Here is a 20,472-nt window from a genome sequence, read left to right on the forward strand (position 1 = left end):
GAAAATTGCATGCAACTCACAAAATCACCAAAAGTCGGACTGTTTTCTTTTTTTTTTTTCCAGAAAACAGATTACTAGGCTAAGGCACTACTCCCATAACTTCGAAAATTCTCACCTCCGCCACCTCCGAAATTCACCATACAATACACACAATCACAGCAAGCAAAGTGTAGATCAAAGGACTCTACTTGCCTCTAATCCAAGCAAAATCACAGCAAGCACAACGGCGGAGCAAGGCGGGCTCGACGGCGGGACTAGGCGGGTGCATGACGGCCGGTCTTCTCCTTCTCTTTCTCTCTCACACGCCCGCTTTCTCTCTTTCTCTCTTCCTCTCTTCCTCGCGCGTGACACCTCTTCTCTCTCTCGGCTCAAATCCTCAAGCAATCCGCCCCTCTCTCCCCCCTTTTCTTCCTTCCACTCATGATTAGCAATGTATTATTGTATGCCGGCGCCACTTGGTAAGTCCCTCTCGCCACTTGGCATTTTTCCCATGCAGGTTGATAGGCCAAATGGGCCGGGTCTCTCCCTCTCCTCCTTCGATCGACGGCAGCTCCTTTGGGCTTTGTGGGCTAGGATTCTTGGCCCACTTTGGGTCCAACACTTTTGGGTCTAAAGTCCAACTTTTAAATGGCCCAAAAATAATACTAAATAAGCCCATAATTGCTCTTAACAATTTACTTTAAATCCCCACTTAATTTCATAATCTCAAATACTCACATGGCCATAAAATTGCAACAATAATCAATAAAACTCAACTTATAAGATTCATGGTATATTTAGGGGTTGTCATAAAATTTTAGGATGTCACAAAGTTTCCACTGGGAAAACTGACTGTTGACACGTGAAGCATTAGCAATTATTATACAATCTCATGATGAGTAATTTTCCTCGTTGAAATCTCCCGTCCCGAGGTTCCTAAGCGAAGTATGGGCTTTCTTTAAGCATTCGCGCGTTGAAATGAACCTTAACCCCTCATCGAGACTTAAAGTAAGCTGTCAACTCTCTTTAAATTCTAACGTTGCATAGTTGGATGACAGATAAAACTAATATATCTGCTCAAGTTGAACGCTTTTTCTGTGCTAACTGACCAAGTTGAGCACTAACGACAACTATTATCGTCCTTTTCTAAACCCCTCTCTCAAGTGTCATTAACAAATTCATGGAGAAATGCAAATTTTGGTCCTTGAAGCTAATTTAATCCGCAACCATCGAATATAATTTAGGATTTATACTTGGATCGTTCTAGGGCTAAGTCAAATCAATTGAAAGGAGACGGATTCTGAGCTCTATATGTAGCACAACTTCCCACTTCATGCCCCACACTTATGATCTCTCCATATGTGAAGTGAATGCTCAGCGGTCTCGGCTCTTCTTTGCGCCTTCTACTTTCCCAGCTTCTAAATGGTTTCGAGCGTCAATTGTGTGGTCTACTTCACTTGCTCGTTCTCTCATTTCTACTCTACATTTCGCGTAAGTTCCTCCTCCTCTCTTGAGAAAGCTCTGAAGTAGAGCCTCAAGGCTAGTCTAGACTGTAGCAGGTGTGATACTTGGTTGTCATAGAGTTGCTTAAACATGCGTGGTCGCAATCTTTCAACAGGGAAGCACTTTTTTCTCCATGAAGCGAGATACGGCCCATTTGATTCGGCCTTGTGGAAATGATTTTAAGAAAATATAAATATCTTTGGGTAAAAAGAGACTTTCCAAAATACCATAACATTTGTAACTTTAAATAGCATTGGAATATAACCTTGGCATAAATACCATTTCGTAAAATCCACATTTATAAAAGGCTTTTGTTAATTTTTTTTTCTAAGTCTGAAAATTAAATCCGTTGGAGGTCGGCCGTTAACCAACCACCGATGGCCATATCTAGTCGCCAAATGGCCTTGCCTAGGCGACGTCGCCTAGGTTCACACAACCCAATGATGCCGCTTGAGTTGCGGGTCGTGCCACCCTAGGTGGTAGTCGCCAGGGATGCGCGACCCCTAGGCGATGATGATGGTTGCCGACAAAGCTTGACTCTTGGCTGGCAAATTGGGGAAGACGAATGGCTGTGGATGAGCAGGGAAGAAGATATATAGCAGACTTGCGTTTCCAAAATTGTTGAAAGACTAAAGTAAGTTCCTATCTATATTGAGCTTTCAACATTCGGAATACTAACATTTGGTCAAGGGAGTTTAAAAAACACTTGTCAAAGGCTTTGTTATTTTTCCACCAAAGTCCCTTGCGTAAGCTAAACCAAACAGGGCCATAATGGTTTTGGGTGTGACTTGTAGGGGCTGAGGCGACAAGTGCACTGAGGGTGAACTACGGTCAACTATGCAACAACCTCCCATCGTCGCCCGACGCGGTCCGACTCATCAAGAAGCGACTCAGTTCCAAGAGCGTCAAGCTGTACGATGCCAACCCCCAAATCCTCCTAGCCCTCAGGAACACGGGCCTTGAGGTCTGCGCCATGGTCCCCAACGAACTCATTGCCAACATCTCCGCCGACCAAGCCCTCTCGGACCATTGGGTCGGGTCCAACATCATACCCTTTTACCCAGATACCAAGATCCGACACCTCCTCGTCGGCAACGAGATCCTCAGTGACCCCGGCAATAGGTGATTCTGGCTCAAGCTCGTCCCCGCCATGAGAAGGCGCTCAAAAGGCATCGGATTCGGAACGTGAAAGTTGGTATCTCGATGGCCATGGAGACACTCGAGGGTTCCTCAGTGTACCCGCCTTCCAACGGGTCATTTAGGTCCGACATCTCGGGTTCGGTCATGAAGCCCATGTTGCAGTTCTTGAGCGAGACCAAATCGGATCTCCATTTCTTTTTCTTTTTTTTTGGTCGGGAATCGTATCTCTATTTCGATGCCTATCCATACTTCCATTGGGCCAAGGTCCCAGAAAAGATCAATCTTGATTACGCATTGTTTGAATCCAAGAGCATCAGGTATAAAGATCCGGGTACGGGTTTGGTTTACACGAATCTTTTTGACCAAATGGTAGATTCAATGGTGTTCGCTATGAAAAAACTCGGGTACCCCCAACGTTCAGATCCTGATGGCCGAGACGGGCTGGCCCAGTGCCGGAGATTACGACCAGATCGCGGCGAATATCTACAACGCCGCCACTTACAATACAATCGCAACTTAGTCAAGAAGCTCACAGCCAGACCGCCCGTGGGGACTCCAGCCCGACCAAGGCGGGCCATGCAAGGATTTATCTTTGCTCTTTTCAACGAGAACCAAAAACCAGGCCCTACCACGGAGAGGCATTTTGGGTTGCTGTACCCGAATGGGTCCAAAGTCTACCAGATCGACCTGCGGGGGAAGACGACATCTTCGGGTTACGAGCCGTTGCCGGAACCGACGAACAATAAGCAGTACAAGGGGCCTATGTAGTGTGTGGTGGCGCCAGGATCCAACAACAGGACAGCGCTCGAGGCAGCCTTATCGTACAGTTGCTCGCAGGTAAAAGCTCGTGTGAACATCATGACTTCTGGGGGAAGCACTACTTACAATTCCTTTCTTGTTCATGTCACATTCAAATTTACCGATGTTCAATCGTCCAAGATCGTAGGGGAACAATACTTGCGAGGCAATCCGACCAGGTAAGGCGTGTCATAATCCGGATTTGTCGCTATTCCATGCCAATTATGCGTTCAGTTCGTATTGGGCCGAGTTCCGGAACTCCGGCGCGAGCTGTTTCCTCAATGGGCTCGCCACTCAAACCATCAAAGATCCAAGCAAGTCTTGCTTTATCATATGACTCAATTCGCAAGAAATCTTCGCACATACATATCATTTAATCTCCCAAACGAGAAGCACTTGTCGAAAGGAAAATAACAGATTTTGGATGTTATGTTCTTGATTGCAGGTCATGGATCATGCAAGTTTCCCAGTGTCGCTCTCTGAAGACGACGAAGATGGAGGCTTTGTTGCAGTATCACGATTCTCCCACTTTAGTCCATCTTCTTCTTTGCTTTTACCCAAAGAGGAAAATAAAAGGGCTTGGTGGGTACCGAATCCTCTTCCAAAGCCATTTGGGCATCTCTTTACTTTCTTTGCTTTCTTCTTTTCCCCCTTTCGCATCTTTATCCATCGTGTCTTCCAGGATCTTGATGTTGTTATCCATGTCATGCTCTTCTTACAAAGTGCAATGTAGAAATTTCCTTTCGTGCGAGCGAAGCTAGGAAGAACTGGTGGGAACTGTTTTAGTGTTAATGCGCTCGAACCGGACAACAATTGCATCGGTCGGTACGAACATGTCAGTGGCTTTGACCCGAGATTGGTCCATCGAATTAAATAATTGACCTAAAAGACAGAAACGAAATAAATAAGAAGATGGAAGAAAATGACAACGTAGGAAGAAACGTGGATGGGAACTTCTCGTCACTGATGAGAAGGGGGGAAATAAATAATGTTATCTCTGTAAATAGTCAGGGGGCAGCTCCTAATCAGGGAATTCGTACCTACCGTGGCAAACTGCCGATTGGGACGTTCCACCATAATGACGACGATAATGGTGATTGATGTGGATCAGCCGAGGAAGAAGACGCTGCCACCTCGCTTGCAAGGGAAGCATCTTTGGTCGTAGACTTTTGCTGTCAAATCCGCGTGCGACGCCATCGGAGAGGACTTAGGGAGCTTTATCTCTTTCTTTTGCTACGATGATGTTGGTTGATGGAAGGGTCCACTTCGGAGCCGTTCTCTGTTCTTCTTCCTCTGGTTTTTGCTTAGGACATGGCATTATTAGGAGCGGCTATGTCCTTAAGCGATATCGCAATTAAATTCTCCCTCTTATGACAGACAAAAGAAAAACTTAGAGTCTACGTAGCAACAATTTAATTTTTCTAATCTTTTTATTTTTTATTCTCCTTTTATAAAAAGACGGTCATGGAATAAATTTGGAACAAAAATAAGAAAAAAAAAATGAGCTCTTATTTTTTTAGAAAGATGTCATTTTTTTCATTTTTTTTTCCATTATTCTTCCTCTTATACTTGGTTGGTGGAGACTCAACGCTTGTCACTACCCACCGCCGTCCATCGCCCTGATGGAATAGAGGAGGAAGAATAAGAAAGGAAAAAAAGAAGAGAAAAATCTTTAAAAAATTACTAAAAAACTGAAAAAAAAAAAGTATACATCACGAAAAAAATTTTGGATCATACCAAATACATTTATATTTATTTTTTATTCTAGAAATAAAAATTTTGTGCAATTACTAAATGCGTTATTTTATTTAGAAACTATACTAGGGAATAGAAATAAAAAGGAACTATTTTTGAAATAAATTATTCCTAGGAATATACCCTTATTAATTAGACTATTTTTGTTTCCATTCTCAAAAAAGGAAAATTTCAGAATCATATTTTGTCAAAACTCAAAACTAAATTGGTATTTTTCTTGAAAAAATATATTTGGGTCAAGAATGTCATATAAATTGTGTTTTTAACAAAATCAATTTATGTGAATTTCTCAACAAATTTTTATCCAATCACATCCTACCATCTTTACTAGAAAAATATTTCGAGTGGATTTGAATTCACTAGACCATATCTAATTGTCTATCTTAGTTGTTAGTTATGAGGAGGCTCACATAATATCTTCATGATTAAAAGATGTGATTTAAATGAAAAGTTCTCTTTTGCTAGAGCTAGATATCTTTAACTTCACTTCTTTGTCTCAAGTTAGTGGATGATTACCCATTCAACATGTTATCATCATGCCATCAAATTATTTCTTGTGCCATATCCCTATAATAATGATTCTAAAGCGGAAAAAAGAGAGACAAACTCTAAAACCTTTTTGCATTTGCTCCTCCGCATGTGCCGATCAGCAAACATCTCATAATTACTCTATAACTATAAAGATTCGAAAGTATCGATACTCCAGATTGATTTAATTCTCTGGAACAAACATTCGAAATTAGCCCCAAAAAAACCACATCATCCATAATCATTAATAAGGTTCGAGCCAGTCAAAGATACGGAACTTGCCATATAAGTGGTCTAATTAAATGATGCTCACGCCCAAATTGGACATGCCTCATGGACCATACAATTAATCTAGAGAAGAACGCTTTAACCCTAAAGCGCTAACCACTGAGAAATAATTGACCTCAATCCTTGGCATGACTTTATTGCCCGACACCGGAGTCCCCACTCGAAACGGCTAGTTCGTACCTCTCTCTCGACATCGCCCTCTCTCTCTCTCTCTCTCGATCCGAGTCACCTATTCCTGTTCTTTCCCACTTTCTGACAGAACCTAGCAAAAAGCAAAACGCCAAATGTAATGGCCCCCACTCACTTCCCTTTCCTCTTTCCTCTTTCACATCTTTAAACTTTTCCTTTCCATCCCCGACCTCACACCCCCTCTCTGTTTCTCTCTTTCTCACCAGACGTTTCCTGCGACAGAATATAATAAGGACCTTATTCGGCGAATCTCTCTCTCTCTCTCCCTCTCCCTCTCCCGGGTCCCAACAGACAATTCGTTGAAGCCCGGATCTTCTTATGTCCTTAAAAAATTCTAGTAAATCCGCATTAAATCTCTATAAATCTCCGCGTCTTTCGACACTACGTCCGAGCATTAACATCTGTTACAATCTCCCTTATCGCCAATCTCCACCTATCTCCTTAACCCCTTTTCTATTGTTTCTCAAATACCCCCGTCTCTTTCTCGGCTTCTTGGCTTCTCAGTCTCAGCCATCATTGACCACCCAAAGAAAAAGAAGAAAGTTGCAACCTTTGGGGTAGATAGAAAACAGGGCTCCTGGTTAGAAAGAGGCGGGGTCGTTGATTTCGATGCAAATGGGTCTTTTGCATCTGCTCGTCTTCTCTTCTCTGCTCCTTGCACTGTGCAGTGAGTCCCTTCCGTTCTTCCGTGGAATCTCGACAATGCTGATATGGGTTTTGTCTATTTCGAGCCTCACTCTTGGGGGTTTTGTGTTCGCAGGTGCGGAGATTTCGAGCAAGATCGGAGTGAACTACGGCCAGCTAGGAAACAACCTCCCGTCGCCGACCCGGTCCGTCTGGCTCATCAAGCACCAGCTCAAGGCCCAGCGCGTCAAAATCTACGATGCCAACCCGAGCATTCTCCGAGCCCTTGAGCACACCGGCATTCAAGTCTCGGTCATGGTCCCGAACGAGCTCATCAACGCCATCGCCGTCAACCAGACGCTCGCCGACTCGTGGGTCGGGTCCAATGTGGTGCCTTTCCACCCGGCGACCAAGATTCGGTACCTCCTCGTAGGCAACGAGATCCTCAGCTCCGCTGACAACACGACTTGGTTCAACCTCGTGCCGGCGATGCGAAAGGTCAAGAAGGCCCTGAAGAGGCACAAGGTCCACCACAAGGTCAAGGTGGGGACTCCGCTAGCGATGGACGTTCTTGCGACGTCATACCCGCCCTCGAGCGGCTCGTTCAGGCTCGACGTGTCGGACCGTGTCATGAAGCCGATGCTCCAGTTCTTGAACCGGACCAAATCCTTCTTTTTCATCGACGTGTACCCGTATTTTGCCTGGTCCTCCGACCCGAAGACAATCGACCTCAACTACGCACTGTTCGAGTCCAAGAACGTGACCGTCAAGGACCCCGGCACCGGCCTGGTCTACACGAACCTTTTCGACCAGATGGTGGACGCGGTAACCTTCGCGATGAAGAAACTCGGGTACCCGAACATCCCGATCTGGATCGCCGAGACGGGCTGGCCCAACGCCGGCGACTACGACCAGATCGGCGCCAACATCTACAACGCCGCCACGTACAACCGCAACGTCGTCAAGAAGCTCTCGGCCCGACCGGCCATCGGGACACCGGCTCGACCCGGTTGGGTCCTGCCTTCCTTCATGTTCGCGCTCTACAACGAGAACCAGAAGACGGGTCCGGGCACGGAGCGGCACTTCGGGCTGTTGTACCCGAACGATTCGTTCGTGTACGACATCGATCTCAGCGGAGAGACGCCGGACACTGAGTACGGGAAGTTGCCGGCGCCGACGAACAACGAGCCTTACGAGGGGAAGATATGGTGCGTGGTGGCGAAGCGAGCGAACCGGAGCGCGTTGGCGTCGGCATTGTCGTACGCGTGCTCGCAGGGGAACGCGACCTGCGGGCCGATCCAACCGGGCAAGGCCTGCCATAGAAAAGGTTCGCTGGTCCGGCAAGCGAGCTACGCGTTCAGCTCCTACTGGGCCCAGTTCAGGAAGACGGGCGGGTCTTGTTACTTCAATGGGCTGGCCACTCAAACCATCGAAGACCCAAGTAAGATTCACCAAAACCCGGCTTTGATTATTCCCTTAATTATCTAGTTATTGCTCTTTGATATGTCTCTTAATTCTTTTCAATGGTTTTATTTGTTGATATTCTCCGAATTTGCTTTTTAATTCTGTCGGAAATGCTACAGTTTGATAGACATTGCTCATTAAGGAGTTCTAGAGGAGAATCTTGCTCTAACTTCACAAGCTATGATGTTACGCACTGGATGCATTTTAAGTGTAGCAGGCCAATTACAATTGGTATATACTTTGAAGTCAAAATAAACGCAGAATCTTATCTTCTTTGTGAAGAGCATAGGATAGGTATTCTCAATTTTACTTCTATTCTCTCTTTTTTTATTTGGTTTTACACAGGTTTTGAAGAAGTCTCACCATGTTTTGCTAAGCTCATGTCATGACAATGAACTAATTAAATCGGAGGAAGTAATTGGATGATCGGACAATTTGTCTTACCCGACCCCTTTGACACCTCGTTGTGTGCTATCCATTTCTTCATTAAATTTTGATATTCCTCGTCTCTGTTTCTCCCTCTGTGGTTGTGTTTTATCCTCTCCCTCGATTGAATTTCCCACATCAACCGGTCTTAATCCATTTCAACAAATGTTGATGCTGACATCTCTGATAAATCAACCACGCCAACGAAATTTGATGCTAACCGTGTTTGGACAGAGGCTATATGATGATTCCCGTACGTGGAATCATAGATGGATATTGACGGTGGTCTTAAATGTTGTTGATAGGTTATGGATCCTGCGAGTTCCCTGCAGTGACTCTCTGAAGAACTTGGACTGGCTAGAAGAGGTGATGCCACCTTCTCCGTTTTTCCTCTTCAGGACTCGGGTGCTTGTCCCCTCTGACAGCATATTTTCTTGGAACAACTTGGATATTACTGATTAAGCCAAACTTCTAGGGCATGTGGCAAACTCAAGTCAATCGTTTTCATCGTCTTTGGTTGTGTCATCACAACGAGCCTTAGATGAATGATGGGCAGGTGAAATCAGTAGTCAGGTTTCATCAAAAGTTGCGTTGGTTTCCAGATTGCTACTAGAAGGTTTCAACGACTACATCCCACCATTTTTCAAACCACACTCGACCTTACCTACCTTCTGATTGAGACAATTTGTTGATGATCCATGGCAAGCAGCTATTTCTGCATGTTCAGACAGACTCTTTCTTTAAATTCATATGAAGCATTGCTGCTGTAATTTTTTTTTTCAATTGCGGATTATAAGTTGACGATATTGCTGAAAACATGACTGATTATTTCTTGACATTTCCTTCTTTGGATTCCTACGAATAAAGATGGTTGCAGATTGAAATCTATATTTGAAAGAATTGGGAATATACTGCCAGCGGAGAAGAAATTTTAGACAAATGCCTTAATCACCCTGATGTGAAGATTGTAATCATCCACTCTCTCAAATCAATGGCGTATTAGGCCACTTGTGTATTAGAAAGCTTTCCTCAAACAAAGTAATCTCTTACATATTTTCAAAACCGATATGCAAAATGGTTGAAGAAGTGTTGAGGCAAAACTGCAAGTGGATATTCTAATAGAAAAAGCATATTCAACACTTGATGGCAGATTTTCATGTCACTCTGTACATGTTTGTGAGAACTCGGTCAAAACAAGCAGCGTGAAAATACTTGGTCCGCTCGGTTCATTTGCCCAAGTTTAGCAACTTCCACACATCTATTCCAGATTTCCTGATCAACTGTTGTAAGAACTCGGTCCACTTCTCTTGTGGCGTTCTCTGCACTTTCCAGCTACCTGTTCTCTTGTGGCGTTCAGCTGATTTGGCTTATTTTTTTGGTTTGTATATTGAAGGAGGTTCTTGCGTTGATTCCTTTTGCTCCGAAAATTTCCAATTCGAGATCGCAGCAGTAGGCACCCAGTTTGGCAGGCAACTAGATAAGCAAGTGATGACATTTGATTTTCGGAAAATTCAGTTGTTTATCCAATTAGATCAACCCTAAGTCCAGCTTCTGTGATATTTAGAAGATGGCAAACTTGTACAGTGAAATTGTTTTCAAGATTCAACATGCGGATTTCGTTAATCGGTCTTCCTAGTTTTGCTGAGTCTTCTTATCCTGTCTTAGTTGCACAACCTGAGGAATTTGTCTAGGCTGCTCGATTCTGCACTTGACTGTTAACTAAACTACTTCCCAATTCCCACCTAATTTGCCATGATGCCGAAATGTTAAACCTCCTGAGTCACAACTGCCTTGAGGAAAGCTTCAGAATACAGAGACCAACACAGTGAAGCATTTGACAGACACATGAAGGAATGGATGTACTGCTAAAAAGCATTATGCAGAAACAAGATCCTACACCAGTAACTTCACATCGTCTTCAACTAGAAAGATAAAGTGGACATAACTTTCACCGGACATTATATTATCTTACATCATGATTTATTTGGATCCGGGAAGTGACATGTTCTAGTAAACAACAACAAGAACGAGATGCAGCATATATGAATCATTTAGCTCAGTCATAGTTCAGAGGTCTTCTTGTTTACTGCTCAAGGATTCTGCAATCTTCTTGGCAATGCAATATGCAGTGGACTCAATGGTGATCATGGGGTTGACCCCAATTGCTGTAGGCATCAAGCTTCCATCACAGACAAACAAGCCCTTAGCTTCCCAGCTCTCCCCGCTCTCATCCACTGCACCATCTCTCTCGCTAGCCCCGATCCTGCAACTTCCCATGGGATGTGCACAGCAGTACAAGTTCCACAGCTCTTCTCTTGACGTGGGCCCTCCACTGATCACGATGTCGTTCAAGAACTCTTCGATGTCTTCTTCCTTAGTCCCTTGGCATTTCATCCTCTGCCCATCGCTCCTGTGCGTTCCCACCTCCTCAGCGCCTGCAGCAATCAGTATCCTCAGTGCTTGCCTCAGCCCGATTTTCATGTGCTCCTTGTCGAATTCGCTTAGGTTGTAGACGATTTTCCCCTCCTCTCTCACTTCTCCCGAGCCCTTGTCTCGGACCAATGTAAAGAGATGGGCAGTCCTCGAATACTTTCTCATTCTTTCCTTCATGTTGGCGCCCGAAGTCCAAGGACATAAGGCAGAAAATAGGCCGGGCCCGAGGGAAGGAGTTTCTATAATCGCTGGGACAGGGGCGCCGGTTTCCAAGACAACCCTGTTGAGCGAAGTGATGATTCCTCCTTCATATACTTTGCCTTGGATCCCAGTCAGATTCTCTGGGAAATACCCCCAAGCGAAAGCGCACGGGTGCAAATGCAGGTTCCTCCCAATGTTTGGGTTCTTCAGGCCGCTTGAGATCAGCAGCGGTGGTGTTGAGACTGCGCTGCACGCAGCGATCGTCACTTTAGCCTCGATGTGAAGCTCCTTTGTGACGTCCTTGTTGAGGACAGATGATGCAATCACTCCTAAGCATTTTTTGGGTTTTTCTCCATGTGGGGTATTTTCCAGAATGAGCTTCTTGGCCTTGCAACCCGTTAAGATGACCGCTCCATTCTCTACTGCGTCCACCAACCACGTTGAATCGGTCCCCTTCTTGTCCCCTGTCCTACACCCATAACAGCAAGATCCACAGAAATGACCCTCTGATGAGTTCCTAGCGACAGCTTCGACTTTCAAGCCAAGACTCTCACACCCTTTCCTGAGAATTTGATTCTGAAACCCTTCCTGTTCACATTTCTGAGTGACACCAATCTTCTTGCACACAGCATCCATTGCAGAACCATAGTCAGGTGTTCCGAAAAGCCTTATCTTGTGATCCACCGACCATTCCTTCAGGACATGGCTCGGAGTCCTGATGCAAGCCGACCAGTTCACAGCGGACCCGCCGCCCACAGTGGAGCCGGCTAGGACCACGATTTTCCCGTCGACAGTGGACAGCAGTGCGCTGGATTCATACAGCTGATCCAGTGATGGCCCTTCTAGTGACGAGTAATCCTGCGGGACGAAGTAATTGCCCTTTTCAAGAACGACCACTTTTTGGCCTGAGTGTGCGAGGACTGCGGCAGCAACGCCTCCGCCACAGCCGGAGCCGATGATGACGACGTCACATTTGATCTTGAAGGCGTTGTGCTGCGGAATTTGAGTGACTTTGAGTCCCTTCTGGGTGAGGGATTGAATGAGGGATGAGTCAGTTTCATGCACGGTTTCCACAAGGCCTCTTTGAAGGGGCCTCTCTTGCTTGTTATGGGACTCGTTGGGTTTCTGTCTCTTGTCCACTCGGTACCCGATTGCTTCCCATGCTAGGTTGTTTGAGTTTTCATCTGTCTGCAAGAGGAAACGAGGAAGATAAAAGAAGAACAGAATTAAATCAATGTCTACGTATTATTTTAGCGTGGCACACTAATCTTCAAAAGTTCTGGACGCCTACTTGACCCGTTTCAAATAAGAACAAATTCTTTCAAAGTTGTAGATTTCAAAAAAAAAAAAAAAAAAAACTGTTGGCGGAAGAAAGATTATATGTCACAAGTTTTCCTATAACTTGGATAACCACTTGTACAATATGAACAAAAATTGTCAATAATTCTTATACTTTATCAAATTTTATTCGCTTTTCTTATCAACACCTTTAATTAATTAACTGTTATATGATTTATCAACTTTTTTCCAATTAAATTACCATTACCAACTCTCATTTGACTGACTCAGTAGCATTTTTTTTTTTTAATTTATCAACTTTTGTCACCGTTTACAAACTCTTATTTGTATTCTTTTACAAACGCCTCTTACCATCTTTTTTTCCCCAACTCATTTTTTTTCTTGAATTTACCAACTATACTATTGAGTTGCCACTTTTCATTGATTTGCTTATCAATCATATTTCTAGGATTAACTTTCGAACTAATTTTATATTTCGAACTCTTATTTAAACTAGTTAGAAATGTTTATTTGGTTTTTTTAGACTACCAGTTTTCTCACAAATGCCTTTAATTTATTGATTGTTATATGAAATTACTAGCATATATTTGAGTGACTAACTAACTTTTCCGGGTTAAGTAACCCAATAGAAAAATTATCAAATAAACGTTTGTAACCAATTCAGATGAGAGATGGTAACTAAATAACAATTTGGCATAATTGGAGAAAATTTTATAGAACTTTTAAATTATATTTACTAATTTATTATAAAAATAGATTACCCAATAGCATGTATTTGCTTCATATAAAAAATCATCTATCGGTTTTTTTTACCATCACTAATTAAAGTCTACGAGCATGGAAAATGATTTGTATTTTTTAGCACGGAACAATAAAAGTTCTCCCCTTTATTGAATTTGGTTTACGAAATTAATTCACAAAAAATGATGCGATTTGAATTTTAATTAACCGTTTCAAAGGATCCACTATTTAAAGTGCACTTTGCCAATTTGCCATTGTCATTTGTGAAATAATTTGGTGCAAACTATAGAGGCACTAAAAAAAAAAAGAAAAAAAGAAAAAAAAAAAGGTAACCTTACCCTAGTGTAGAAGATGAAGAGACAGTAAATTTTGATCATCACGAAGACAACTCTTAGGGGAACCACGAACTTCTGTCTCGACCAGTTCATGAGAACTCTCTCTCTCCTCTCCACAGGCATTTCAGAGAAGTTGAGGATGAATGGCCATGTCGAAGCCAAGCACGAGCCCCAGCACAGCACGAGCGTGCCCAGCCTGAAGGACAGCATCTTCAGCACTATGCTCACCATCACGACAACTTGGCGTTGAGCCCTCTTTGTCAAAATCTCTGCAACCTGCTCTCCATTATCATGGAAGAAATCAGAAACGAACACTTGCCATGGGTTCTGATAGAAGTGAACTATATAACAGGAAATTAGGGTCATGTCGTATGTATTGAGATTGGTCTATGAAATTGGTTTGGTGTAACGATTAGTTTTCCACGAGAGAATTAGATCACTAACAGTTCGAAGTGAAACAACAAGAAAGGGGCAAACTTTTGGAATTTCGATTAAATTTCTTGTAAGAAAACAAGACAATGCACGGTCTTGGATAGAAGAGAATTGCATTCTTTCCACGCCAAGATTTCCATCCATCAATCTAAGAAAAAAAAAAATAGCTAGATAAAATCACTTTTCTAAATTGTTAGAAATAAAAATTTTCTATTCTTAATTTTGAAATAACTGATCTTATCCATAAGTATCCAAATGAAACTTCATATGAAAAGCCTTTTTTTTTTTTTTTTTTTGCTTATAATATAAAATAAAGAATCAAGTTAGGGATTGGCTCTCACAGCACGGATCAGCCACTTCTCCGGACAAGATAAAGCGATCCTACAGAAGGAAATTTCGAGAACCAGTGAGTCAAGAATCAAAGCGTGCGCGTGGACATGAATTTTTGGATGAAAGGGAGACGGGGAAACTGCCAACAGCTGCAGCAGTCCCACATCGCCCAACGCATAAGGAACTGAACAGTTTATTAACTTCACGAAGAGCCCTGCCGGCCTTTAGGTCTCCGAGCTCAGTGAAAGGATAACGGGCCGGTGCCGCTCAGGCCCATCATGACCCAATGGACTAAGCCTGCCAAACCCCCACTTTTATTTTTTATTTTTTATTCTATCTGTTTTCCCTCCCAGAAAATACTCTTCAAAAGCCTCAGGCTGGATGTGAGACCAAAATTCTCTGCGCCAGACCCCAAAAATAACATTGAAATTGCGGTTGTGAGCGATGACGTGCCCATAGTTTTGCAAGAGAATTTTGATGCCTACCTCTTCTTCTTTTTTTTGCAAGGTTTGATGCTCATACTTCATGTTTTTGTTTTGTGAGTATTTTAACCGCTCACATTCTCACTAAACACTGAACAAACGGCGAACAAAATTGCTTGCGAAGATTCATTGCTTTGCTGACAACGCATACTCTAATTACTCTCCTTCCAGTGGCCTGCCATCTACTTAGGTTCCATTTATTTTATAGAAAACAACTTTCCGGGGAAAAAAAAAATCAGCGTTTGGTTAACAGGAAATAAACAGTCTAGAAGAAAAGACACTTTCAAAAGTAGTAGATTTTCTCCTCTTTCTTTCAGTTAGACCAAGCATGTTCTTCCGTGCACTCATTATTATTGTTTTTTCTTTTCTTTTTATTTTTTATTTTCTTTTTTTGAAATATCAAATTTTCAATTATTTATTTCCTTTTCTTTCTTTTTCTTTTTCTTCTTCCTCAAGTAGTCGTCGGCCATGATGACGGTCAACAACCAACCACAAGCAAGCTTGAGCCTCATCGAATTGTGGTGAGCTCAAAGGTCACCGATCTTGCAAGGCTCAAGACCTCACCAGATGCCTATGGCAAGGCTCAAGCTCACCTGTTTGGTGTGGCCTCTAGGCTTGTTGGCCTATGGCGAGCTTTAAGCTCATCGGCCTTGAGTGAGCTTGATCTTGTTAGATTTGGTGAGTGGAGCCTCGCTTGAGGTTGGGAAGGCTTGGCTCGCTAGAATTTGGCAAGCTCAAGGTCGCCTATGACCAATCACTATCCATCACCACAATAAAGGAATAAACAAAAACAAAAAAAAAAAAAAAAATAATTAGGGAACTTTTTGATAATTTTCCTCAAGAATAGATTTTCCATACCAAATGGCGAAAATATTTTCTAATTCATTTTTAAGTTTCAATCAAATATCGGAAAATATTGTCATTTTCTTATAAAAAGATTTTTTGGAAAATATTTTTCAAAAACTGATACATTGTCGTGAAACAAATGGAATATTATTATTGATTCCAATTTCGGGAAGAGGAGAGGAAGAGTACATTAAAGCTTCATTCATTTTGCAGAAAATGTGGCATTTTTGAAAAATATTTTCTAAGAAGCTATTTTCCAGAAAATGTAATTATTTTCTAATATTCAAATGAAATATGAAAATAAAGTGGAAAATATTTTCTTTTGTTTTGTAAGGAAGATCTTTTCCTCCATACACTCTTTTTCATTTATTTTATTTTTTTAATTGATTTTTCCATTGCTTGTTGGCCTCGAGGTTCACCAGATCGATGAGCCTCGAGCTAGACACTTGCGCTCGCCAATTTGCCAAGACAATGGCCAGCGACTAGCCAATAAAGAGAACAAGGAAAACAAAGAAAAGAAAAATAAAAAATAATTCGAGTTAAAAAAAGAAGGAGGAGGAGGAGGAGGAATTGAGGGTTTGTATGGGTATGAGATAAGAGATACCAAGTGAGGAATATATTTTTCCCAAGCAATTTATTTTTCGTGAAACAAATGCATGAAAATATGAAAAATAATTTTCTGTAAATTGTTTTCTGCAAAACGAATAGAACCTTAGAAGAAGATGTGAGGCGCTTAACAATTTTCTCTCAATTAAAAGGTAGATGAAATGGAAGAACAGGGGAGTAATCTCACACTTAGAGATAAATAAATGAGTGGCACGAAGAAACCGAACTGATAATATCATGTCAAAACATCTAAAATCCTAGACAAATTACATAAAGCACGTGACCAAAATATACTGCCAGTACGTGGTTCAAGCAACATGAGTCTAGACAAAAATACCTGTCGAAACTAAAAAGTGTCGGAGGCTATAATTGGCCGCCAAAGATGTATTAATTAAAGGTTATATGCTTCATGAAATGTGATAATAAAAATAGCTAACTACTTTTTCTGTTTCTTCGAATTTTCCCTAATAAAAAATTGAGAAAGATAATTTCACCTCGTCGGGAACAGAAGGCTGAGACCCAGAAGCGCTGTAGAAGCCATGCAGAGCCGGATCATCATGTGGTATTTTGGGGTTGATGGAGTCGAGCGAGACGGAAGGGATTAGGGTTTCGCAGATGGCGGCAAGAGCTTGAATCTGAGCTGGAGAGAATCCATGGCCGTATCTACTCTCTCTCCTTCCTCCTCTCAAAGAGGATGGCACTCCCCGCCATTCTTTTCAGCTTCTGAAGAAGAAGAAGAAGAAAGGATAAGGATCCCAAATTGGTGAGTATCGAGTGGCTTTTGGTGGCTTGCCTATATTTTGCTCCAAAGGCCAAGCATCTATTTATACACACTCGCACACAAATATTTCGTTCTTGGAGCTATTGCCTAACCAGCATTGGCACTGTGCTAACGAAAATATCTCCGCATTTTGCACATTTGGCTTCTGTTAATTTCACAAAAAATGAAAGATTGAAAAAATATTTCTCCAAAAATAATTAATTATATCTCTTGAAATAACCAATCGATTGAAAATGTTCTCATTATATAAAATAATTTATATTTTAAAAAACTTTTGTAGACGATAGAAATATTTTCCTTTTGTTCATCTAAGCAATGGGATAGAGAATTTTTAAGATAGATATTTTTCAAGACCCTTAGCATTGCTCTTGTCTGACTGATTTGTCGTGGTTCTCCGACTTTTCCAAGCTGGGGTACTCTTCTTGTCTCTTTTATGCGTTGGGGGTCTGAAGCTTTATTAATAAAACGATCAATTAAGTGTATATATATTTATTAGTCTCTTCAAAGCCATCAGTACCATCATAGATATAATTAGAGGTACTATCAATGACGCTTTCAAAAGATACAATCGTTAAGCAAACGACAAAAACAAAAGAGAGAAAGAATCACCGACTATTTTTAGAATCACTGAAACTTATTAGTCTCTTCAAAGTCATCAATACCATCATACATATAATTAGAGGTATTGTCAATGACGCTTTCAAAAGATAGAATCGTTTGCTTTTAAGCAAAAGACAAAAACAAAAGAGAGAAAGAATCACCAAGTGTTTTTAGAATCATTGAGTGTTTTCGGCCCTAATCATTAGTTAAGGAGGGATTAGTCATGCACCAGAAAGACATACATTTCCTCCTAAGCAGTCTCATATATAGGAGCCGTGATCCTTCATCATCTTCTAAGTTGTCTAGTTCTACTTGCCTTTTCCCTCGACTAAGGGTGGAGTTTTTCGTGATCAATAAATCTATCAAGTGTGCTTGGAAGACACAGCGTATAATCTAGAAGATGAGTAATCTCTCTGCAGTTCTCAGACTTGTCCAAGCTGGGGTATTGTTGATATTGCTAGTATGAGTACCTAGAGGGGGGTGAATATGTGCCTAAACAATTTATTGATATACGGAAGCGATTCTTAACATATGATAGAAAGTAAATTCTCTCTTAATTAGCAAAATGAAATACGATTGAGGTAGAGAGAGTGAGGAAGAGAAAATTGAACACATGATTTATAGTGGTTCGGCTTATTCCAAGCCTACGTCCACTCTTCCGCACCGACACCCCCGGCTGGATTTCACTATGATCAAAGAGGAGTTACAGCACAGCTTTGCCTTGATTCCACAGTGTAGATGTTTTACCACACCTCCTCAAGGTCTCTCACAAATATAGACTCTCTCTTTTGTATACAAGTATTCGCTCAAAAGATTTATCTAAACAAATAGGAGCTTCAGACTTTGGAATTCTTCTATCGCGCACTCCTCGAACAACTAAGAACGTCTTCTTTATATACTCCTTTATGCCATCATACCCGTTGGCACTTACCAAAGGAATTCCTCCAATCTACCCGTTGGACGGAATCAATTAGGAAGATTGTTCGAGCTATTAAAGGAACGTGTTGATAGCCCATCAATCCTGTTCGCCCATACAATCAGGATCTCGGTTTCCATAAGTAGAACCTTCCAATAATATTTAGATAATCATCGAATCTTCAGTCATTGAATCAATCTTGATCAATCAAAGGATTCTTATACGTCTTCTCCAACCACGAGATCTTCTCTAGATGATAAGGTTAAATCTGAACAAAACATCCGGTTACGGATAACCTTTCTTCAACGGATTAGAGACTGTCAATGAGGATAGACTTTGGGTCTTGAGTCGGCTGTCCAGGAAGTCTTCGAGACTTTAACCAACGAGTCTGCGACCTTCGGACTAGGCAGATGGAAACGTTTTGTCAACTTCAAAACACTTCACGAAGATTTCTCCAACAATCTCCCCCTTTTTGATGGTGACAAAACCTTCTGCAGATTTGGATAACTTTGACCGCAAAACATTTCTCAAACACATATGCATATCTTATAGAGATGAATGGCTAAAAGATTAACACTAGAATATGCAACCATAGAAAATAGGTTAGTCTAGTATATAATAAAACCATCCATAAGATATCAATACTTGTTAATAGAAGCAGTCAAATCCAAGTCTAGTTCAAATCTCATCCAGACACAAAACAAAGTCAAAGTCTGTCAAAAACAGTTAAACAACAACACAATCCAACAAACAGTTAAAAAATGATTGAAAGTTTTTGATCAAATCATGCATCTCTCCCCCTTTTTGTCATCATTAAAAAGGATGAGATGAAGTCTTGGGAATGCGAACAAGCTGGAAATCTTCCATAGACTGAACGATGCTTTCCAGCCTTTTAAAGTCTTCCTTCAGCTGTACAACCTCCTCACTCTTGGCATTTGCCTGATTCTGAATAGAGAGGGCTTGCATCTTATCATTCAATGAACAGGAAGAAGCTTGACTTTCATTCTTCAAACTTTGAACTTCGCTTCCCAAGGCATAAATCGACCTTTCATCTCCAAGAGAATATCCATGATTGCGAAAATCTACTCCATTATCGGTCTAAGTACTTGCTTCGGCTCGATCGCGAAGATGGTAGATCAGCATAATCTTGCAGATTTGGCGATGACACTTCATGACCTTTTTCGGAAGGCGAGATGCATAAACATCTTACGGGTGCGGGCGAGCGGCCCGACTCCTTCACTTGCATCGGGATATGAAGACGTCATTCCTTTCTCCCGATCTCCCCTGTTTCCATGCCTACGGGTGGAGAAGAGATTTCCTCGGGTTGTCCTTCTTCTCTTCTTTCTTCTTCAGGTCTTTCTTCCTCTCGCTTCTTGCTCGCTTCTCTTTCTTCTTCTTCCTTCTCCTCTGCTTCTTTCGTCTTTTGTTCCGATTCTTTACGTGGAACAGGACGACCTAAATTCTTCAAAGCCATTGCGAGAGATGGTGATGTCTTCGTCATCATCTTCATCCTCAACGAGGAGAGCTCTTCTTCTCTTTGATGAAGCAGCCATGGGCTCCTTCCCTTTTCTCTTAGCAGCGAAGAGAGTTGATGAGATTTAGCGAGGAGTCTTCTCCTTGAATTTCTCCAATTCCTTGCTCGGTTCCTTGGACGCATTTTGGTCACCATTTTCAGTCCTACCACCATATGATCGCATGATCGAACACAAAAGATTTGCGGAGGCTGAATATTCGGATGTCGAATAATTTTGTAACAAGGCTTGGGTAAGGGAGTTG

General features: G+C 42.0%; 1 protein-coding gene and 2 pseudogenes across 1 annotated transcript; 2 read left to right on the forward strand and 1 right to left on the reverse strand.

Annotated features, from left to right (window-relative positions):
* The first annotated feature begins 2,438 nt into the window (after positions 1-2,438).
* Positions 2,439-4,125, forward strand: LOC120286211 (annotated as a pseudogene).
* Positions 4,126-6,415: 2,290 nt separating this feature from the next.
* LOC104425696 (probable glucan endo-1,3-beta-glucosidase A6) lies at positions 6,416-9,582 on the forward strand. Its single transcript, XM_010038467.3, has 3 exons — positions 6,416-6,847; positions 6,941-8,245; positions 9,000-9,582. Exons 1-3 carry the CDS (start codon positions 6,790-6,792, stop codon positions 9,035-9,037), a joined length of 1,401 nt encoding a protein of 466 aa, XP_010036769.2. The 5' UTR covers positions 6,416-6,789; the 3' UTR covers positions 9,038-9,582.
* A 945-nt stretch (positions 9,583-10,527) lies between these two features.
* The window catches only part of LOC104427620, a 29,140-nt pseudogene continuing 19,195 nt past the window's right edge, over positions 10,528-20,472 (reverse strand).

This window comes from Eucalyptus grandis, chromosome 11 (genome assembly GCF_016545825.1).
Source record: "Eucalyptus grandis isolate ANBG69807.140 chromosome 11, ASM1654582v1, whole genome shotgun sequence".
Taxonomy (NCBI): Eukaryota; Viridiplantae; Streptophyta; class Magnoliopsida; order Myrtales; family Myrtaceae; genus Eucalyptus; species Eucalyptus grandis.

What these genes read in the sequence shown, in the direction of transcription:
- LOC104425696 (XM_010038467.3), top strand. Translation starts at nt 6,790, where the DNA reads ATGCAAATGGGTCTTTTGCATCTGCTCGTCTTCTCTTCTCTGCTCCTT. An exon ending in TCTGCTCCTTGCACTGTGCA is followed by an intron (nt 6,848 to 6,940) that starts GTGAGTCCCTTC and finishes TTGTGTTCGCAG; the next exon opens with GTGCGGAGATTTCGAGCAAG. An exon ending in TCAAACCATCGAAGACCCAA is followed by an intron (nt 8,246 to 8,999) that starts GTAAGATTCACC and finishes TGTTGTTGATAG; the next exon opens with GTTATGGATCCTGCGAGTTC.